General features: G+C 43.5%; 1 protein-coding gene across 1 annotated transcript in view; it reads right to left on the bottom strand.

Moving 5' to 3' along the window:
- LOC144762094 (uncharacterized) overlaps nt 1-21,502 on the bottom strand; it is a 142,923-nt gene that overhangs the window by 110,299 nt on the left and 11,122 nt on the right. The window contains exons 2-4 of the mRNA XM_078647221.1: nt 8,665-8,783; nt 7,396-7,417; nt 1,503-1,559 (exon numbers count right to left, since the gene is read on the bottom strand). Of these exons, the coding sequence (XP_078503347.1) occupies nt 1,503-1,559; nt 7,396-7,417; nt 8,665-8,761 (176 nt within the window). The 5' untranslated portion in view covers nt 8,762-8,783. The remainder of the gene's footprint in view (nt 1-1,502; nt 1,560-7,395; nt 7,418-8,664; nt 8,784-21,502) is intronic.

Here is a 21,502-nt window from a genome sequence, read left to right as displayed (position 1 = left end):
GTTCTATACAAACTTGTGTGGAGTCCATTTATGGTGACATCATTGGGTTGCTGTGAGTGTGGTTGCACATACTGAACCCTCGAGCCTTGGAGATAAGCCTGGCTGCTCGTGTCAAGCTACTAAGGGGGTGAGCAGGGCTGTCTCGGCCGGTGCCCTTTCTTGTCCTAGCATGGGAGCTGGGGTCCGCGTCATGCACTTGACAACAACGGTATGTGCGGGAATGCCGGCTTCTAACAATCGCACATAGGTGGGCAGCTGCATTTCTCTCCGCCGCACGTGGGTGATCAAGCGAGGTCGACCTACTCATCCATGTAGTTGGTGCCTCCATCCCACTTCCTTGGCCGAACCCACCCTGGAGGCACTTCTTGGTGCTTTAACCTCATGGGGTAGATCCTGGAAGGAGGCCCGGTTGCCCCGGGTAGGTTGTTGTACCTTGGGGATACTGGAGAACCATATAAAACCTAATAGGAAGTGCACCCTACATGTTTCTGGTGTTAATCTATGACATGTGTACCACTGGTGATGTTTGGTATCTGCAGTGTTTTCCTCTAATCTAACTGCTGCATTTCATGCACTGGTGTCATACTGTCAATCATTTGATTCTTGCATTGTCCAGGATAACTAGTACTATCCCAGTATTTGCATAACATGCACAATGTTTATGATTTAAGTGGTTTTGGACTATGTCATGTGTAATATACTATATTTTAATATAATCTTCTGTGGATTGGATTCTCTTGCAGTGTATTCAATGTGTTTTGGTATGAGTGTGTTATGCAAACGCTTTACACATTGCCTCTAATGCCTGTCTGCTCTATGCCAAGCTGCCAAAGGGGTAGCACAGCCTATCTTTGGTGTGTAACTTACTTTCCCTGACTAGATTGTTGGGTTCTGTCTTGTTTAGGTGCCAACCAGAAACCCCATTTCTAACATCATTCATACAGCTCCAGGATTTGTTGCCACAGGTCCAAAGTATCCTTCCCTTTGTTTGTGCAAGCTCCTGTTGTCAATGACACAGGTCTCTTGTTTGTCCTCTTTGATTCAAGTTGGATCAGAGCTGAGTTTCTGGTGTCAGTGCGCCCCTTAAAATCCTAGATTCAGGGGAGTTTAGGGGTGTGGGAGCAGGTAGCAAATGGGCTGCTGGTCCCTAAAGCTGATCTGCCCCTGAGCTGACCGCATCCGGAGATGTAGGTCATCCTTCCTACCCAGAACCCACTATTTCTACCATTTCTAAAAATGGCAGAATTCTTCTATAGGTGTACAGATTAGGCAGCTCACCCTGACGGGGTTACTAGCCTTCTGGAGATGCACACCTCCTGCATACCCAAGTTTGCCCTGCCTGGGAGCAATTGTGTCTTGGGCAGGGGAGGGCTGTGTACTTCTTGGGGAAATGGCCCAGATAAATATCAGAGGAGGTCCAGTCTTTGAAGCACACCGCCTTGAAGTGTCACTTCACTAGCCTTTCTGGGAGGGACGAGGTGTGACCGCCTTCTTGTCCAGGCCTTTGTTCCTGACTCCTGGGAGTGGTCTCACTGCCTGGCAGGTGGTCAGACTCCTGACTTGGTGGCAGCAAACGTGGTCTGCCAGCCAGATCCCAGTGAAGCTGGGGCAACCATGTGGGCAACCTCTAAGGTGCATGCCATTTCCTCCTCAAAACAAGATTTGTGTCAGGGGTGAGAAGACATGCTGTTTGACACCAAACTCAACATATTTAGATTAATGGAGCTCGTAATCCTGGGTTTGACCGGGTGCAAGCCCATGTCATCCTATGGACCTCCTATTACTTATAGTGTACTTTAATGGTAAGTGCCACTTTAGAGACAAATGGGCTTTCTAGTCCATGTCTACAGCTTTATCATACTGTACCCTGCCTCCTGGGCCCAGGAGGCCTTCTTAAGGGGTGACTGACATATACTACAAGCTGTGCATTGATTTTGCTACACATGGTGAGAGAAAAAGTTAAAATGGAGCAGACGGTACTGTTCCGGCTGCCCTCAATGGCAGGCCTGCTGCCTGTAGTTTACTTTGGTCACTCAGAGTGGAACAAACAGGGCTGCAGGCCCAAGGGACCCCTATAACACCCATGCCCTGGGCACCACACTACCAATTAACAGAGACTTACACAAGAGGTATGGTCTCTGTCAGTTGAGGGTGCCAATTACACACATCAATTTTAGGGAGAGAGCCCTGGCATTGGAGCCTAGATAGCAGCCGTCAGAGCACTGTCAGAGTCAGAAACCAGCATCTAGTAGTCCAAAGGGGGGCAAAAAGTGAGGGGACAGCTGCACAAAGTCTTGTTTTCATAGAGAGAGAGAAAAAGAGACAGACAGGAAGCAGCAGAGAAAGAGACAGACAGATAGAAAGAGAGACAAAAGAAGAAATGTCAGAAAGAGGAGCAAGAGAGAGAGAAAAAGCATCAGGTGAGAGAAAGCAGTGTAGGAGAGTAGGGTCTGCTTCCTATGGTCACCCCCACTTTTTGCTGAGATACTCTGGTTTTTCGACTTTAGTGTGGCTGTGGGCCTGCTAATCAGACCCACATCCCAGCTGTTCTCTCTCTAAATTGATACCATGTACTTTAGGTACGTGCCAGATTGGATATTGGATCACCCTTGTGAGTCCCTGTACAGTGTACCCTCGGTTCCCAGGGCATAGGTGCATCCAAGGCCTACCAGGGGCTGCAGCATGTATTATGCCACCCCTGGCTGGCCCACTAAACTGACACCACTGGCTGATCACTCAGCTGGGGCAAGGTGGTGTAATCACCCCTAGCTTGGATATAGCAGCCCTATATCCGCCTTATATATAGACAGATTGTAACCTATAAGTCACTCATCCTGCAGGCCTTAGCAATCCTGGAGGCAGAGTGCTTGGTTTTTATGTGAGAAGGTGCTCTGGCATGAGCTGAGCCCCTCTGCAGCTTTCGGAACCATGTCCTTATAGCTGTTCTATGATATAGCCTTACCATATACCCTTAATTGCATTATAATCCTCGCGGTTAATGCTAACTTTGGTTTGGCTTTATCAAAACATGTGGTGTAAGGTGTCAAACACTTTGGACTACTATTACCCCTCCTCCAGTTCTGGTGACGGGGGTAGGATTTCACCCTTCTAGAGGGAGAAGACATGTATTTACTGCTTTACCCGGTTAAAGTTAAACAGAGCCCCAGCATCACAAAATGGATGCTGCTGCCACAGACACGAGTCTGGCCTCCTGCAGCTGGACGAAACTCCAGCAGGGGAGGCCTGAACAATAGGTTTCTTGTCGAGGGAGGTGCCTGCACCTTCCAAGACAGCGGGATGTGTATTGGGGCAGGGTGGGCTGAAAGAATCTGGCAATTTCAGACACTGCCTGGGACACACAAGGTGGCCCATGCATAGCCCGGTTCAAACCGGTTGCTGGGGCACTCCAGCCCCAGCTCTGGCGTGAAACTGGACAAAGGGAAAGGGGTGTAACCACCCCCTTCCCTGGTCCCACCCGGATCTATGACAGAAGTTCGACAGACAGAATTTCGACCTACACATATATCGACGCAATTATATCGATGGCAAGAATATCGACGCCCTATCTACAACATAGTAAGTACCAAAATATCGAAAAAATAATATCGATGTTAAAAATATCGTTGTTAAATATATCAGTTTTTTTTCTGTTTAAAAAAACATGTAAAATAATGTAAATAATACTTATAAATTAATTAAACATATTTAAAAATATTTAATAATGTTAAAAATAAATAAATAATACATATTTAATAAAAAATTTATTACAAATTAACAAAACATATATAATATATACTTACGTAAGAATATTTTTTGTTAATTATTTCAATTATTTATAATTTTTTTTAAAATAATATAAATTACTAATGCATTTACATACATAAATTAATATAATAAATAAAATAAATATATTTAAAACATAATTAAATATTTCAATATTTTTAAAGTTAATTAAATACAATATTATCTAAATAACTACAAAATATATAAAATACATAAATAAATAAAACTACTATTTAAAGTATAAAAATAACTACAGTAATAAAAACATTGGATAGCGTAGATTGTAAAATTTCTATTCCCAATTAAGAAAATTAAATAGTAGTGAAAACGTTAAATAGTGTAAGGGTCAAAATTACTATTCCCACTCCAGTGAGTGCAACAGTAGGGAAAGCGTTGGATAGTGGGTGGGTACAAATTACTATTCCCACTCCAGAGGGTGCAACAGTAGGGAAAGTGTTGGATAGCGTAGGGGTAAAAATTACTATTCCCACTCCAGAGGGTGCAACAGTAGGGAAAGCGTTGGATAGCGGGTGGGTAAAAATTACTATTCTCACTCCAGAGGGTGCAACAGTAGGGAAAGTGTTGGATAGCGTAGGGGTAAAAATTACTATTCCCACTCCAGAGGGTGCAACAGTAGGGAAAGCGTTGGATAGCGTAGGGGTAAAAATTACTATTCCCACTCCTGTGAGTGCAACAGTAGGGAAAGTGTTGGATAGGGGGCGGGTACAAATTACTATTCCAACTCCAAAGGGTGCAACAGTAGGGAAAGCGTTGGATAGTGGGTGGGTACAAATTACTATTCCCACTCCAGAGGGTGCAACAGTAGGGAAAGTGTTGGATAGCGTAGGGGTAAAAATTACTATTCCCACTCCAGAGGGTGCAACAGTAGGGAAAGCGTTGGATAGCGGGTGGGTAAAAATTACTATTCTCACTCCAGAGGGTGCAACAGTAGGGAAAGTGTTGGATAGCGTAGGGGTAAAAATTACTATTCCCACTCCAGAGGGTGCAACAGTAGGGAAAGCGTTGGATAGCGTAGGGGTAAAAATTACTATTCCCACTCCTGTGAGTGCAACAGTAGGGAAAGTGTTGGATAGGGGGCGGGTAAAAATTACTATTCCCACTCCAGAGGGTGCAACAGTAGGGAAAGCGTTGGATAGCGGGTGGTTACAAATTACTATTCCCACTCCAGAGGGTGCAACAGTAGGGAAAGTGTTGGATAGCATAGGGGTAAAAATTATTATTCCAACTCCAGAGGGTGCAATAGTAGGGAAAATGTAGGATAGCGTAGGGGTAAAAATTACTGTTCCCACTCCAGAGGGTGCAACAGTAGGGAAAGTGTTGGATAGCGGGTGGGTAAAATTAACTATTCCCACTTCAGAGGGTGCAACAGTAGGGAAAGTGTTGGATAGTGTAGGGGTACAAATTACTATTCCCACTCCAGAGGGTGCAACAGTAGGAAAAGTATTGGATAGCGGGTGGGTAAAAATTACTATTCCAACTCCAGAGGGTGCAATAGTAGGGAAAGATAGCGGGTGGGTAAAAATAACTATTCCCACTCCAGAGGGTGCAACAGTAGGGAAAGTGTTGGATAGCGTAGGGGTAAAAATTACTATTCCAACTCCAGAGGTTGCAACAGTAGGGAAAGTGTTGGATAGCGTAGGGGGAAAAATTACTATTCCCACTCCAGAGAGTGCTACAGTAGGGAAAGTGTTGGATAGAGTAGGGGTAAAAATTACTATTCCCACTCCAGAGGATGCAACAGTAGGGAAAGTGTTGGATAGCGTAAGGGTAAAAATTACTATTCCCACCCCACCCTATTCCCCTATAAACACACAACCCGCTCCAGTACTAACACATAACTTTTAATTGAAAATTAATTATCAATTCTATAATTAATTTATCAAATAAAATAATTAATTGCCAATAATTATTTAATTAAAAATTAATATATACATAAAAATATAGTGAATTATTTGTAATTAAATCAGTTCCCACCCTATTCCCCTACAAACCCACAACCCGCTCCAGTAGTAACAAATTACATTTAATAAAAAATTACATTAATTACCAATTAAATTATTAATTTATCTATTAATATAATTGCCAATTAATATTTAATTACAAAATACAACATACATAAAAATATAATTAATTAATTCCAATTAAATTACTTCCCACCCTATTCCCCTATAAACCCACAACCCGCTCCAGTACTAAAAGATTGCATTTAATTATAAATTACATTAATTACCAATTAAAGAATTAATTTATCAATTAAAAAAAATAATTACCAATTAATATTTAATTACAAAATAAAATATGCTTAAAAATATTTAATTAATTACAATTAAATTACTTCCCACCCTATTCCCCTATAAACCCACAACCCGCTCCAGTAGTAAAACATATAATTTACTTATAAATATACATTAATTATCAATTAAATAAATAATTTATCAATTAAAAAAATTCATTGCCAATTAATATTTAATTACAAAATAAATTTTACATGAAAAAATATTTAATTAATTACAATTAAATTACTTCCCACCCTATTCCCCTAAAAACCCACAACCCGCTCTGGTAGTAAAACATATAATTTACTTTTAAATATATTTATTTGTATATAAAAAATAAACACATAATATAACAATTAATTTAAATACTTAACTAAAATTTATAACACATATTAGTAAATCGAAATTACTTACATCGATATATATGCTATCGATATAAGTAATTTTGATATTACTTACCTTAGGGTCGATATTCTGTCCAACGATATTCTAGACATCGATATTCTGTCCCTTCGATATTAGCAACTCGATATAAGTGTAGGTCGAAATTAAAGATTCGATATTTTGACTGATTATCGTCCCACCCATAGGAGGGACCTAGCAGGTAATCCAGCCCCTAAGATTAGTATATAGGTAGGAGCTGAGTCTAGAGACTTTAGATTATCCTGGAACGAAACTCTGTTGCTAAACTTTTGGACCTTCAACATTTTACTTGACTAGAAGACTGAAGAAATCTCCCTTGTGGTCAAGGAGTGACCACCCTGTGCAAACAGGCACCAACTAGCGAATTGCCACTTTACTTTGTCGACGCTCCTGAAGGATCCAGACAACCATGCTTCACAGGACTGGACTCCCCAGACTTCCCTGACCTCGACCCACATGTCCAGCAAAGCAGAGACCCGTGGTAGACACGAGAGACGTGGGACCGGATACCCTGGCCATCTTGCTCTTTGCTAACTGCGCAGCTCCTGAGGCCTCCTCGCAATTGTGCATTGGGGATTGAGAAGTCCCCAACCCAAACACCATCTGCACCGAAGCTCAGCCCTCCACCCTCCACGAGTGTCGCGAGGGACCACTTCTGCATTTTCAGCTTGACACGTCTTTGCGGTTGCTAACCCGCTGGCTAGTGAGCCCTCTGAAAACGAACCCATGAATCAACACCACTGGTCTGGTTGCTCCAGGCTTGCTCCTGCTTCCCTAAAAAGGAGAAGCACTCCAGACCTTGCTGGTCTGACCTGAAGCGAATCTTCACTTCCTGCGTGGGCTGCATTTGCCAAGGCTTGTTGGGTCCAATCCGGATACCGACGCTGCAGACAGCCAGATCCTTTGTGGGACAACTCGTATCCTGCTCCTGGTTGTCGTCGATACTTTCAGGACCACTTGGCTGCGGAGACAAACTTCACCATTTTCACCTGAAGCACCCGACATCGCCTGGTTCCTTCCGGGTTCTATCCTGGTCACTGGCTAGTGACCCAGACTCTGTCCCCTCTGCTTTCAGGTTCTTCACTGCTCCGATCAACCCTTAGATCCACCCGGACACTCTTCTCCTGGTCGCCTGCAGCATTTCTTTGCAGCTCTCCATAAGAAACAGCGAGGAAACCCGACACAATTTGAGACCTATGCACCCGGCTTCCCTGGGTGAGGTAACAGGAGTACTCCGGTGCTCCCGTCGGTATTGACTATCCTAGTGTCCTAGTTTAAGGGGGTTTCTTCTTAGTCCATCCGGAAGTGTTCTTAATCAACTAAACGATAACTTTTACATTCCCATTCAAAGTCCATGAGAACCCGTGTGTGTGTTTAGTCACTGCACGGCCTCCTACTTCCTAACCTTTGGTAGTCTAGTGTAGCCCCAGTGATTCCCTAGGCCCTAGGCCTACTCTGTATTTCTGTTGTGATATTTATACCACCTTTTTAGGCTATGGTTTGCGTGGCCCCTAGGGCCAAACTGTATTTGTGCAACTTAACGTATGCTTATTAAGTCACTTGTGCTGTATCTCGAACCCTGACCCCATAAAGAGTTCAGGGGGTTGTGTTAGAAATAAATACATATATATTTTATATATATACCTGGTGTGGTGTCCTTTCATTTGGTATTCAAGGGATTATCGTGGTAAAACAGCTTGCTTCACATACTCTCTGAAGTTTTAGCCTAAGACTGCTTTGTCCATGCTACCACTAGGATAGCTGGTCTATAAGGTTGACTTTACAACCAATCACCACCATAAGGGTTGTTTGGACTGGTGCAAGGTGCCCACTAGAATAGCTGACATCATCTACCAGGCCAACTTTTCACAAGCAGCAGAGAGGGAGAAAGAAAGAGAGAGAGAGAGAGAGAGAACGAGAGCAAGTGAAAGCAGCAGAGAGGGAGAGACGAAATGAACGAAGCAGAGAGGTAGAGAGAGAGAGAGAGAGAGAGAGAGAGAGAGAGAGAGAGAGAGAGAGAGAGAGAGAGAGAGGAAGTAGGAAAGAGAGAGAGAGAGACCAAGAGCGAGTGAAAGCAGCAGCAAGAGAGCTGCCAGACATACAGTTAAAGAGGGTGCAGAGGCACTGTGAGATGCCTGGCTGCTGTTGGTCCTCCACTTACCTCCTTCATTGTTGTCTGGTGCTCCTGGTTGCAGGCTCCCTCCTCGCCACATCAACAGCAGCACAAGAAGTTGGAGAACTAAGTTCCTCGAAGCCATAGCCGCAGCTGCTCATCTAGCGCTAAAAGAGAACAGGCCTGTGAACAATGGCAGGGGATGAATCGTCTTCACAATCTGGTGTCATTAATACCAAAATAGAACCGTGGGGCATCTGTTCTGCGTAGCATTCGTGGTCTGTCGAAACCCCAGCCCACAGTGGGATGAACACCTCCCTTCAAGGTGTCAGAGACACTGCTCCCAGCCCTAACGCATGATGCATTCTGGGTGCTGTAGTCTTGTTTTGCTTCCACTGAACTAATTGCACACCTGAATCAGTGATTTTGGAGTGAAATATTCAGGACAGGGGTCAGTCTCACCAATAACCTGGTGAGAGGGGTTCACGCCAGCCCACAGTAAGATGAGTGTGGGGTGAAGCATCCCATCCACGGGCGAGAGTGGTAAGGGGTATGAGGAGCTATCTAGCCACAGACAAGAGGGGTAAAAGAATTACCCTACCACAGCCATGAGGGGTAAAGGAACTACCTTACCCACAGCCACGAGGGGTAAAGGAACTACCCTACCCACAGACATGCGGGATAAAAGAACTCCCGTACCCACATACACGAGGGGTAAAAGAACTACCCTACCTACAGACAAGAGGGGTAAAAGAACTACCCTGCCCACAGACATAAGGGGTAAAAGAACTACCCTACCCACAGCCACGAGTGGTAAAGGCACTACCCTACCCACAGACGTGAGGGATAAAATAACTCCCGTACCCACATACACGAGGGGTAAAAGAACTACCCTACCTACAGACAAGAGGGGTAAAATAACTACCCTACCCACAGACATGAGGGGTAAAAGAACTGCCCTACCCACAGAGAAGAGGGGTAAAAGAACTACCCTACCCACAGAGAAGAGGGGTAAAACAACTACCTTACTCACAGACACAAGGGGAAAAGTACTACCCTGCCGACAGACAAGAGGGGTAAAATAACTACCCTACCCACAAACACCAGGGGTAAAAGAACTACCCTACCCACAGACAAGAGGGGTAAAAGAACTATCTTATCCACAGCCACGAGGGGTAAAAGAACTACCCAACCCAAAAACAAGAGAGGTAAAAGAACTACCCTACCCACAGGCAAGAGTGGTAAAATAACTACCCTACCCACAGGCAAGAGGGGTAAAAGAACGACCCTACCCACAGACACAAGGGATAAAGGAACTACCCTACCCACAGACACAGGGGATAAAATAACTCCCGTACCCACATACACGAGGGGTAAAAGAACTACCCTACCTACAGACAAGAGGGGTAAAAGAACTACCCTACCCACAGACATGAGGGGTAAAAGAACTACCCTACCCACAGAGAAGAGGGGTAAAAGAACTACCCTACCCACAGAGAAGAGGGGTAAAACAACTACCTTACTCACAGACACGAGGGGAAAAGTACTACCCTACCGACAGACAAGAGGGGTAAAAGAACTACCTTACCCACAGACACAAATGGGCAGAGAGTTACACTATCCACAGACAGGAGGGGGCAGAGAGACCTATCCTACTCACAGACAGGAGGGGCAGAGAGCTAAACTACCCATGGACAGGATAGGGCAGAGAGCCACCCTACCCATGGACAGGAGAGGTAGAGAGAGCTACACAACCCACGGACAGGAGGGTGTAGAGAGATCTAACATACCTACAGGCAGGAGGGGGCAGATAGCTATACAACCCATGGATAGGAGGGGTCAGAGAGAGCTACTTTACCCACGAAAAGGAGTGGGTAGAGAGCAAAACTACCCGCAGACAGGAGGTGCAGAAAGCTACACTACCCATGGACAGGAGTAGGGTAGAGAGCTACACAACCCATGGACAGGAGGGGGCAGAGAGCAATGCTACCATAGACAGGAGGGGATAGAGAGCTGAACAACCCATGAATAGGAGGGGCAGAGAGTTAAAGTACCCATGGACAGGAAAGGGTAGAGAGTAATACTACCAACAGACAGGATGGGACAGAGAGCTACACTATCCACAGACAGGAGGGGGCACAGAGCTACCCCCAACCCACAGACAGGAGGGGGCAGAGAGCTACCCCCAACCCACAGACAGGAGGGGGCAGAGAGCTACCCACAAACAGAGGGGGCAGAGAGCTACCCCTCACCCCCACACAGACAGGAGGGGCAAAGAGCTACACTGTTCAGAGACAGGAGTGGGCAGAGTTATCTCTCCCCACAGACAGGAGGGGGCAGAGTGCTACCCACAGGCAGGGGGCAGAGCCCTACACTTCCCACAGACAGGCAGGGGCAGAGGGCTACCCTATTCACAGACATGAGGGGGCGGTGAGCTACCCCCTCATCCCCACACAGACAGGAGGGGGCAGAGAGCTACCCACTCATCCCCACACAGACAGGAGGGGGCAGAGAGCTACCCAATCCACAGTTAGGATGAGGCAGAGAGCTACACTGTTCAGAGACAGGAGTGGGCACAGAGTTACCTCCCCCCACAGGCAGGAGGGGGCAGGGTGCTACCCTACCCTTAGACAGGAGGGGCAGAGAGTGCTACTCACAGGCAGGGGGGCAGAGACCTACACTTCCCACAGACAGGCGGGGGACGAGGGCTACCCTATTCACAGACAGGAGGGGGCAGTGAGCTACACTGTGTGGAGTGTGAACACCAGGAAATCCAGACGCAGGCTTTATCAAAAGGTAAGCATTTATTCTCATCAGTAAGGACCCGTGATGGTGAGCTCTCATCCAGTTCCAGGTCAGCAGTCAACTGACTGACCAGCAGCCACTAGAACTGTTTAGGAACTTGTAGGGTCAGTCATAAAGTAAAACAGACCACAGGTAGGGTTTTACAAGAAAAGTCCTGTGCGTGAGCACGCAAAGAGCACGAGCAAAGCAACACAAAGAAGAATACCACATCAACCCCCCTCAACAGAACTAAGACAGAACATAATCATGTCATCTAGCATGCAATTTGATAACACGTTGACAGCGAGAAGTGCTACCATTGTTGCGCACTTCCCTTTGCACAATAGAAGGCACAGTACAGTCACCATTGTTCTGAGAAGTGCTCATTTTACCATCGTTGCCAGTTAAGCTTGATGAGTTGGACACTTGTCAGACACGGGTACCAGATCATAACTCAATGTGGAGCTCTCCACATCATCTCTGTCAGCACATACATGTGTGAGAATATCAAGCTGCTGTTTATCAAACAAATGAGATCATCCCTGTTCCACCATCCCTCCCCTTCCCTTCAAGTAAGACAGAGGGTTTGCTAACTCTTATGATGCATACAGGAAGTGAAAACTTGGATTCCTCTTTGCATACCTTGTATGTTTTTTTAATGAGCACCCAATCACTGATGGCAAAATAAGTGTCTTACTTTGTGCTTACTGTCGTGTAATACATTTTGCACCAACTATTTGGCAGCTACTCAGTTTCTCACTAGTTGAGAAACACTCTCCATATTCTTACATCTAAGTTCTGACCCGCAGGAAACTTGAGGAACCAATCAGGCATGAGCCTAGATTTAGCTGCCCTTCTCTGAGAGCCTTAAAAGGCGTGACACCAGTGGTAGAATGTGGAGAAGTAATGTAAGCCCAAACTTTCTCTTGCAGAAAATCTGTTACACAGATGTTGGCCACCAGAGCAGTATGGGTTGCCTCTTTGAGAAACCGATTTGCCCTCTCGACAAGTCCATTTGAAGTTGGACTGTAAAGGGCAACTTGCAAATGTTTGATATCACATTTTCTCAAAAAGACTTCCACCTGCTTCAAGACAAAGTGCAAACCATTATCTGTGATGATGGAACAAGGAGGACCCTCAACCTTAAAGATGTTATCAAGAAAACAAATTACAGAAGAAGAGCTTACCGCTACAACAAAAGAATAATAGATTCACTTCGAGAACTAGTCTATACCCATTAACAGATATCTTTTGTTGGCTGGCAACAAGGTAAAAGGCCCTGAAAATCGAATGCAAATTTTTCCCAAGGTCTGACTACACATTGAGGGCAAGACTCAACCACACGGACTACTTGAGAATGAATACCTGGCGACCAGTAAACGCCCCTCAATTTTTTTAGAAGTGGCAGAAATTCCCATAGTGTCCCTCGTGTGCTCTGCTGATGATCTTGGATCTGAGTTTAGAGGAAGGATCAAAAAGACCCATCCTAGTACAAATTCCGCCCTCAAAAGATAACTCTTGAAAAAACACCTGAGTTCCATGGTAGAATATTTTCACAGGGCTTCCTATTTTTGGAGTAGCATTCAACTTTTCTCCTTCATGGCTTTCTCCCACTCCTCTTGGGAGATGGACCCATGGCAAGCAAATACAGCATTGACGAATCCCACCACACACTCTTTGTCTGAAAACTCAAGGTAGTAACTAGTGGAAGCCACAGGAGGATGGAATAAGAAGTCCGAACGTACATTTTTACCCCCATGGATGCATTTGACGACTAAGTCATTCTCTTGAAGTTTGGACAACAAAGACCAGCCATGCAGATGTCATTCCCTGCCCATTATTACCTGCTAAGAGAAGCACTAAAGGTTTGCGAACAGTGGAAGTTTCACATGAGTTTCCCCTAATGTAGGTTTCAAATGTTTGCACTGCCCACACTATTGCCAACGCCTCTCTCTCAATGGTGCTGCAATTGGTTTCTGCATTGGGCAATGCCATAGAGGTGAAAGCAATAGTGTTCTCTTGGCCATTCACTCATTGACTAAAAACAGCTGCTAGCCCTTTGAGAATGAACGATTTCCCTGTGGAAACAAAAGGTCGTAATGCCGGAGCATTAACCACAAGCAATTTAAGTTCCTCAAAAACAGCATTAGATGCTACGCACCACAAAAATGTAGCCCCCTTCTTAAGCAGTGATCTTAAAGGCTGAGCAGAAAGGGCATATCCAGGCACAAATCTAGCATAATACTTGCAAAGCTCGGAAAATGAATGCAAATCATCCTTATCAGAAGGAGTTGGAGCTTTCTGAATTGCCTCCACGTTACAAAATTTGGGCTTAATACCTTTTTCAGATATGATGTGTCCTAAGTATTCAACTTTTCACACCACACCTTTTTGGGCTTAACCATCATCCCTCTATCTTGAAGTATGCCCAAAACCTGGTGCGAAACTGGCACATGTTCTTCCTAAGTGTCCAAGTAGATAAGTATGTTGTCTTGAAAGGCCTGCACATGCGGCATATCACCAAACAAATCATCCATCAACTTCTAAAAACACGCTCGCCACCGATGCAAGCCCGAAGGGTAACCTCAAACATTTGAAGGCACCAAGCAGGGTCACAAAGCCAGTGAGACACTCAGATTCCTCAGAAAGTTGCATCTGGTGATACACCAAGTGCAAGTCAATAATGGAGAAGAACTTAGAGGAGCCAATGTGAGCTAACAGCTCATGAATGTGTGGCAAGTGGTGGCAATCCACAACTATATTCTGGCCAAGTAACCTTAATTCCACACATCGCCTGAGGTCCCCTCTTCTCTTCTTCATCAAATCAATGGTAGAAACAACCCACTCAGAAGCATCAATAGGTGCAATTATACTCTCCTCCCTGAGCTAAGCTAATAAAATCTTGATGTCCTCCCTGAGGCTTAACGGTTGCACGCCTAACCTTATGAACAACAGGCAGGGCCCCCTTCTTAAGTTTGATACAATGCTCAAATATTGAGACTGTACCTACCATATCTTTAAACACAGTGGGATAAACTTCAAACATCTTGAGTCCCACCTCTGAGTTAAAATCCATGCATAACATGTCTAGTGGTGTCTCCTCCAAAACAATGGATGGATCCTGACCAGGACGTAAGATGATCCCAGGCTTGACAAGGTCCATCCAACTTACAATATCTCTTCCCTTTAGGGCCACATAGACTTTCATGCTGCTGGACCTCCCTAAGATCTCCACAGAGAGCCAAAGAAAACCAAGCAGGGTAATGTCTTTCTCCCCAAGTGCCTTGGGGTTGATGTCAGGAGAAAGTAAAATAGTGTCAGAAGGCCACAACTTAACTAAAGTATGATCAGCCAAAATGGTATCAGGCGCACCCAAATCAGCCATTACATGCTCTTGTGTGCCATCTACCAGCGCATCCACAGTGGGCCCTTTGATAATCTTACTTGAGTCAACAGATGCAATGGTGGGAACATCCACTGTTAAAAGAACATTAGAAACTTGGAAGTGCCCTTGCACATCACTTTCAACATTTTCAAGACTCACATGGCTTATCTTAACTCTGTTGTTGAAATGATCCACAGCCTGATTCCCTCTACAAACCCCCTGAAACTGCCCCATTTTCCGGCACTTGTTACATCTTTTGCCAATGGCCGGACAGGATGGATTATTACCAATGTGGTTCCTGGAACCACGTCTGTAACAGATTTGCTGCCCCGAGCTTGCTGACTCCTGCCATAAGCAGGGTTGTCCTTAACAGCACACACAACCGCCTCATTCACAACCCGGCCAATAGATGGTTTTAACTGTCCCACACGGTTCAATGGTACTTTTGAAGTCATTATCAACCTCCCAATTCCCTTAGCCACATCCAAGGTTTCTGCCAAGGTGGGATTACGGCAAGTAAGCAAACGCTCTTGAATTTTGTTTAGAGGAACAGTAACACACAAAGTGGTCTTGCATATAACTGTCGATGTTGGGCCCAAATTCACATTTGGCTGCAAGGACCCTCAGAGTAGCCACATACTCCTCAAGGGACTCCTCAGCTGATTGTTAGCACAAGGCAAAGTTAAATCTTTCAAGCAAAATGCTGGACTCCCCAGAGAACTGTTTCCTCGTCCTCTCCTTGGCTTCATTATAAGGGTTCCAAGTGATGCCCTCTCCGCTGGGTCCAGGAAGGGGAGGGAGATTGTCAAAAACCCTCTGTGCAAGAATCCATAAATGATTTTCCTAGGAGGAGCGTACCTGTCAGCATCTATGGCAGGTAAATAATTTCCCAAAAGCCTAAGCAATACTTCCCATTTAATTTCTGGCTTTCCGGCTTTTGTAAGAAATCCTCGTGGGCAGCACACAATGAGGCTTGTGGTGTCACAGAGGAGCTGCCCCCAAGAAGTTCAACCAAACCAAAGCCTATTACAACGCGGTCGTTACAGCAATCGCGTTGTTGGAACGCGATACCTTTACATGGCAAGTCATTAGATCGACTTGCTGTAGTGGGCGCACTGGACTTTGGAATAGTATAACTTACTATTCCAACTCCAGCGTGCGCAACAGTAGGGAAGGTGTTGGAATAGTAAATTATTGTATTCTTTAGGTTAGAGTGCCCTCTACAGCAAGTCGATCTAATGACTTGCGATGTAAAGGCATTGCGTTTTAATAACGCTGTCGTAACTACTGCGTTGTAAAAGGAACACAATGTAATAGCAGCGTTATAAACGATGTTTCCAGACACAGGCTTTATCAAAAGGTAAGCATTTGTTCTCTTCCATAAGGACCCATGATAGTGAGCTCACATCCAGTTCCAGGTCAGCAGTCAGCTGACTAACCAACAGCCACTAGAACTGCAGAGGAACTCACAATGTGAGTCATAAAGTAAAACAGAACACAGGTAAGGTTTTACAAGAAAACTCCTGCATGTGAGCACGAGCATGGCAACACAGAGAAGAATACCCCAACTGTCCACAGACAGGAGAGGGCAGACAGCTTCCCCCCCCCCCCCCCCCCAGGCAGGAGGGGTCAGAGAGCTACCCTATCCACAGACAGGTGGGGCAGAGGGCTTCACTACCCCATCCATGGACCAGAGGGGGCAGAAAGCTAAGGAGGGAACATACAGCTACCCTAACCACAGACAGGAGTGAACAAAGGGATACCCTACCTATCTGTCTTACCCTGCAGAATGGGGAGTGTCAGATGAGATGTCAAACCCACAGACAGAGAGAGGTGAGACCTCTACTCTTCATAGATGCAGAGTAATTCAAATAGATTTTCTACAAACAGAGGTAGGGTGGTAAGGAGAGATGTTCTACATGCAGAGCTATAGTAGTGTGGAGAGATGTTTTATGCACAGAGGTAGAGTGGTGAGGAGACATGATCTACCCATATAATCGAGAGTGTGAAAAGGGACATCGAAATGACTGAGATAGAGTGGTGAGGACAGATGTTCTACGCCCAGAGGTAGACTGCTGGGAGAGATGTTTACCCATATAATTGAGAGTGTGAAAAGAGACATCCAAACGACTGAGGTAGGGAGGTGAGGAGAGATGCTCTACACATTGAGCTAGAGTGGTGAGGTGAGATGTTCTACACAAAGAGGTAGGGCAGTGAGGAGAATTGTTGTATGCGCAGAGGCAGAGTGGAGCGCAGAAATGTTCTACATGCAGAGGTCGTCTGTCGAGCACAGATGTTGTACAAACAGAGGTAGAGTGGTAAGGAGAGATGTTGTACACTCAGAGGTAGAATGGCGAGGACAGATGTTGTACACTCAGAGGTAGAGTGGTAAGGAGAGATGTTGTACAAACAGAGGTAGAGTGGTGAAGAGAGATGTACACTCAGAGGTAGAGTGGTAAGGAGAGATGTTGTTCACTCAGGGGTAGAGTGGTGAGGAGAGATGTTGTACACTCAGAGGTAGAGTGGCGAGGACAGATGTTGTACACTCAGAGGTAGAGTGGTAAGGAGAGATGTTGTACAAACAGAGGTAGAGTGGTGAAGAGAGATGTTGTACACTCAGAGGTAGAGTGGTGAGGAGAGATGTTGTACAAACAGAGGTAGAGTGGTGAAGAGAGATGTTATACACTCAGAGGTAGAGTGGTAAGGAGAGATGTTGTACAAACAGAGGTAGAGTGGTGAAGAGAGATGTTGTACACTCAGAGGTAGAGTGGTAAGGAGAGATGTTGTACACTCAGGGGTAGAGTGGTGAGGAGAGATGTTGTACACTCAGAGGTAGAGTGGTAAGGAGAGATGTCTTACACTCAGGGGTAGAGTGGTGAGGAGAGATGTTGTGCACTCAGAGGTAGAGTGGTAAGGAGAGATGTTGTACACTCAGAGGTAGAGTGGTAAGGAGAGATGTTGTACGAACAGAGGTAGAGTGGTGAGGAGAGATGTTGTACACTCAGAGGTAGAGTGGTGAGGAGAGATGTTGTACAAACAGAGGTAGAGTGGTGAAGAGAGATGTTATACACTCAGAGGTAGAGTGGTAAGGAGAGATATTGTACACTCAGAGGTAGAGTGGTAAGGAGATATGTTGTACAAACAGAGGTAGAGTGGCGAAGAGAGATGTTGTACACTCAGAGGTAGAGTGGTGAGGAGAGATGTTGTACACTCAGAGGTAGAGTGGTGAGGAGAGATGTTGTACACTCAGAGGTAGAGTGGTATGGAGAGATGTTGTACACTCAGAGGTAGAGTGGTAAGGAGAGATGTTGTACAAACAGAGGTAAAGTGGTGAAGAGAGATGTTGTACACTCAGAGGTAGAGTGGTAAGGAGAGATGTTGTTCACTCAGATGTAGAGTGGTAAGGAGAGATGTTGTACAAACAGAGGTAGAGTGGTGAAGAGAGATGTTGTACACTCAGAGGTAGAGTGGTAAGGAGAGATGTTGTACACTCAGAGGTAGAGTGGTGAGGAGAGATGTTGTACACTCAGAGGTAGAGTGATGAGGAGAGATGTTGTACACTCAGAGGTAGAGTGGTAAGGAGAGATGTTGTACACTCAGAGGTAGAGTGGCAAGGAGAGATGTTGTACACTCAGAGGTAGAGTGGTGAGGAGAGATGTTCTACAAACAGAGGTAGAGTTGTAAGGAGAGATGTTGTACAAACAGAGGTAGAGTGGTGAGGAGAGATGCTCTAGTCAGACATGGAGTGTCAAAAAACTAGGAAATAGCTGTTTACTCACAGACAGATGTTTGCAGAGACCCCTCTCCGTGCACAGCAGCGAAACGCAGCAGTGTTGAGGCCCCGAAGGTGGCAGAGTGCACAGGTACATCTCAGTGTGCACAGGGCCCTGTCAGTGTGCACAGCCCTCTCTCAGTGTCCACTGGACTATCTCAGCATACAGTTAATTTTCGAAAGGCAAGAGGGGATTTTGCGCTTGTAGTGTTTATATTATCAAGAATTTTATTAGACTAGCATATGCTCTAAGGCTGAGATACAGTCCCTGCCTACAACTGTAAGTATAGACAAACAAAGTCTGTCTATCAAACAACATAACCAAATTCTCCTCCTGAGCAATGCTAGAAACTCATCTCAGAATCAACCCATAGACCAACACAGAGAAATTATAGAAAGAATAGAAGGTAAGTCCGATATATTTCAAAACTTCTTCTTTATTTTCTTCTTTTCAGTCACTCAGTACTTTTCCATTCTTTTTTGCTTTGCCAACACGTGTTTCGTCCTAACTTTTACAGCTTATGGACCTCGTCAGGGCTGGAAGCAAATTAAACAAGTTTAAAATTACTAAAGATTCTTAAAAATTTAGATAATTATAAAACCATAAGTACATGACTTCAGCAATAAGATCAATTATCTCTGATTTGTAAAGCTTGAATGATTATTCTTGATTAAGAAACTCCACTTTTCAAGCGAATACCAAACAATAATAGTACTGTCAGTTCTAGTTTTTGCTCAATTAAGAGCCAATACATCTTTTTTCAGTTTAGATTGATCCTATTTACAGTTTACAGTACATCTTTTTGCACTTCTATTTTGAGAAATTCTTTGTAGCGATCAAGGAAGATCTTAAAAACGCACAGAGAAAAGGATGAGATACATGTTCTTTTACATTTCGTATACACTACATTAACATTATCAGATAATATATCACGCAATCTCTAAAGTTTCCTATATTGCATAAACATGAAGATGCTAGACTCACCGATTGTCTATCTTTTATCAAAATATTGGCGAAACCAAAGGGTGATCAGAACTTGAGTTATCCTAAAAGAATATATACAATCGAATTCAATAAAATATATATCCAATCATTACATTTAGTTTCTTATTAAGAATCCATTTAGACCCAAAAGGTCCATTTACCTAAGTTAGACACATATTAATGTGTATAGTGTTGCCTTGTCAGTATACGTTTTCCTATAGAGATAAATAAAATATCTGTCAGAAAACATGAGAAAAAAGAAAAAAGAAAACTATATTAGTTTTAACAAGTATATCCCTAATTATAATTCTGTGCTTATATCTAGTATCAGCATCTTAAAGGTATTACAATTTAGGGGACCCCTTTATGTAAAGAGCAATCTACATTTGCAGTTTCTTAATACATCGCCCTAAATTGACACTGCAAATTCACAGTGTCACAAGCCATATAATCAGAGCAAAGAATTATAACAATTGATAAGTTACTCAACAATTGTTTTTAGAAAAACTATTATAACACTTATTCAACAAGGACTACTCTCGTCATAAAAGTATAAACGGAGCTCTCAGAATGAGATATTTTTTAGCCCTCTAATTCTTACCAAACGCATTTGTGCCACTTGGTTTCTCATGTTTTAAGGAGCCTCTCACTATTACTGTACATATATCTGATATCAGACACATCCTGAACGGTAACCAAGTCTAGATACGTTTCAACTTAGGCGACCCCTTTATAAAGAGCATTCTGTATTTAAAATTTCTAAACATATTGCACTAATTTGATACTGCAAATTCACGATGTCACAATTTTTATAAACAGAGCAAGGGATTAAAACATTTTAATATATTTTTCAGATCCTTAAGAGAAAACATTATTACACTCATTCAGGAAGGACTACTCTCATCATAGGGGTATAAGCGGTAACGCCCAGTTTGACATATTTTCTAAAACTTTAAATTCTTATTAAACACATCGGTGCTACTCAGTTTATCATGTTTTAAGAAACCTCTCACTAATACTGAAGGAAATGACAAGTAATTGAGTAACAAACATAAAATTAAACAGTTTATCATGTTTTAAGAAAACCTCTCACTAATAATAGAGGAAATAACAAATAACTGAGCAGCAATCATAAAATAAATCAATACCCCCGTTTTGCATATGTTCCTCATAATAACAGGGCTCTCGTATCCAAATTTCGTAAAACAGAGTCACAACCTATCCTTTCTTTCTATAAAACAAAATTCCCAATTGAAATCAGAGTATTAATCTCTGAAGTACCGTTTAAAATAAGTTTAACATCTCTAGCTTCACTCTTACCGGTAAAGAAGTAAATTATCTCGGCACAAGGGAGTCTTTGCACGAACGGCGTCTAGCATCATCGCCATCTTAGTTTGGGTTATTTATACATGAATGTATTACGAAAGGAAAAAGGGACTGAGTATTCAAACTATATTAATTTATATTTTAACGGAAATAACACACGTAGATCAAAGGGAATCACCCTAGTAATTAATCCAGCTAAACCTCGGTATTTATACATATCGTGTGCATATTATAATCGCTAAAAAAAATGTTGCGATAATAATTATAAGTGTACGATCTTTATTCATCACGCAAAAGAGATAAGATTATTGAATATCTTTAAAGGAAAATCGCCAATTTCCTAACTATAATAGTCCAGTTAAGATCTATTTAGAGCTTCGTTCCGATTAACTATATCATGAGCGCCATCTTTAAATGGTCAATAGTAACGTAAACTTGCTTATAGGATCTTAAAGTTATTTAAATTCTCGTATTATTCCTAATCTATATCCTATATTCCAAAGTAGTCATAGGTTTACTTATACGATCTCGAAATATTTAAGATGTCGTCTAATTTTCTCATTATATCTTATGCTTAAAGTAAAACAAATGAGATGATGCATGAGGAATATAACCTCTAAAATAAAAAAACCGT

The sequence above is a fragment of the Lissotriton helveticus genome, chromosome 6 (assembly GCF_964261635.1).
Source record: "Lissotriton helveticus chromosome 6, aLisHel1.1, whole genome shotgun sequence".
Lineage (NCBI taxonomy): Eukaryota > Metazoa > Chordata > Amphibia > Caudata > Salamandridae > Lissotriton > Lissotriton helveticus.
The sequence above is the reverse complement of the archived record's forward strand: the minus strand, read 5'-3'. Positions and strand labels throughout refer to the sequence as shown.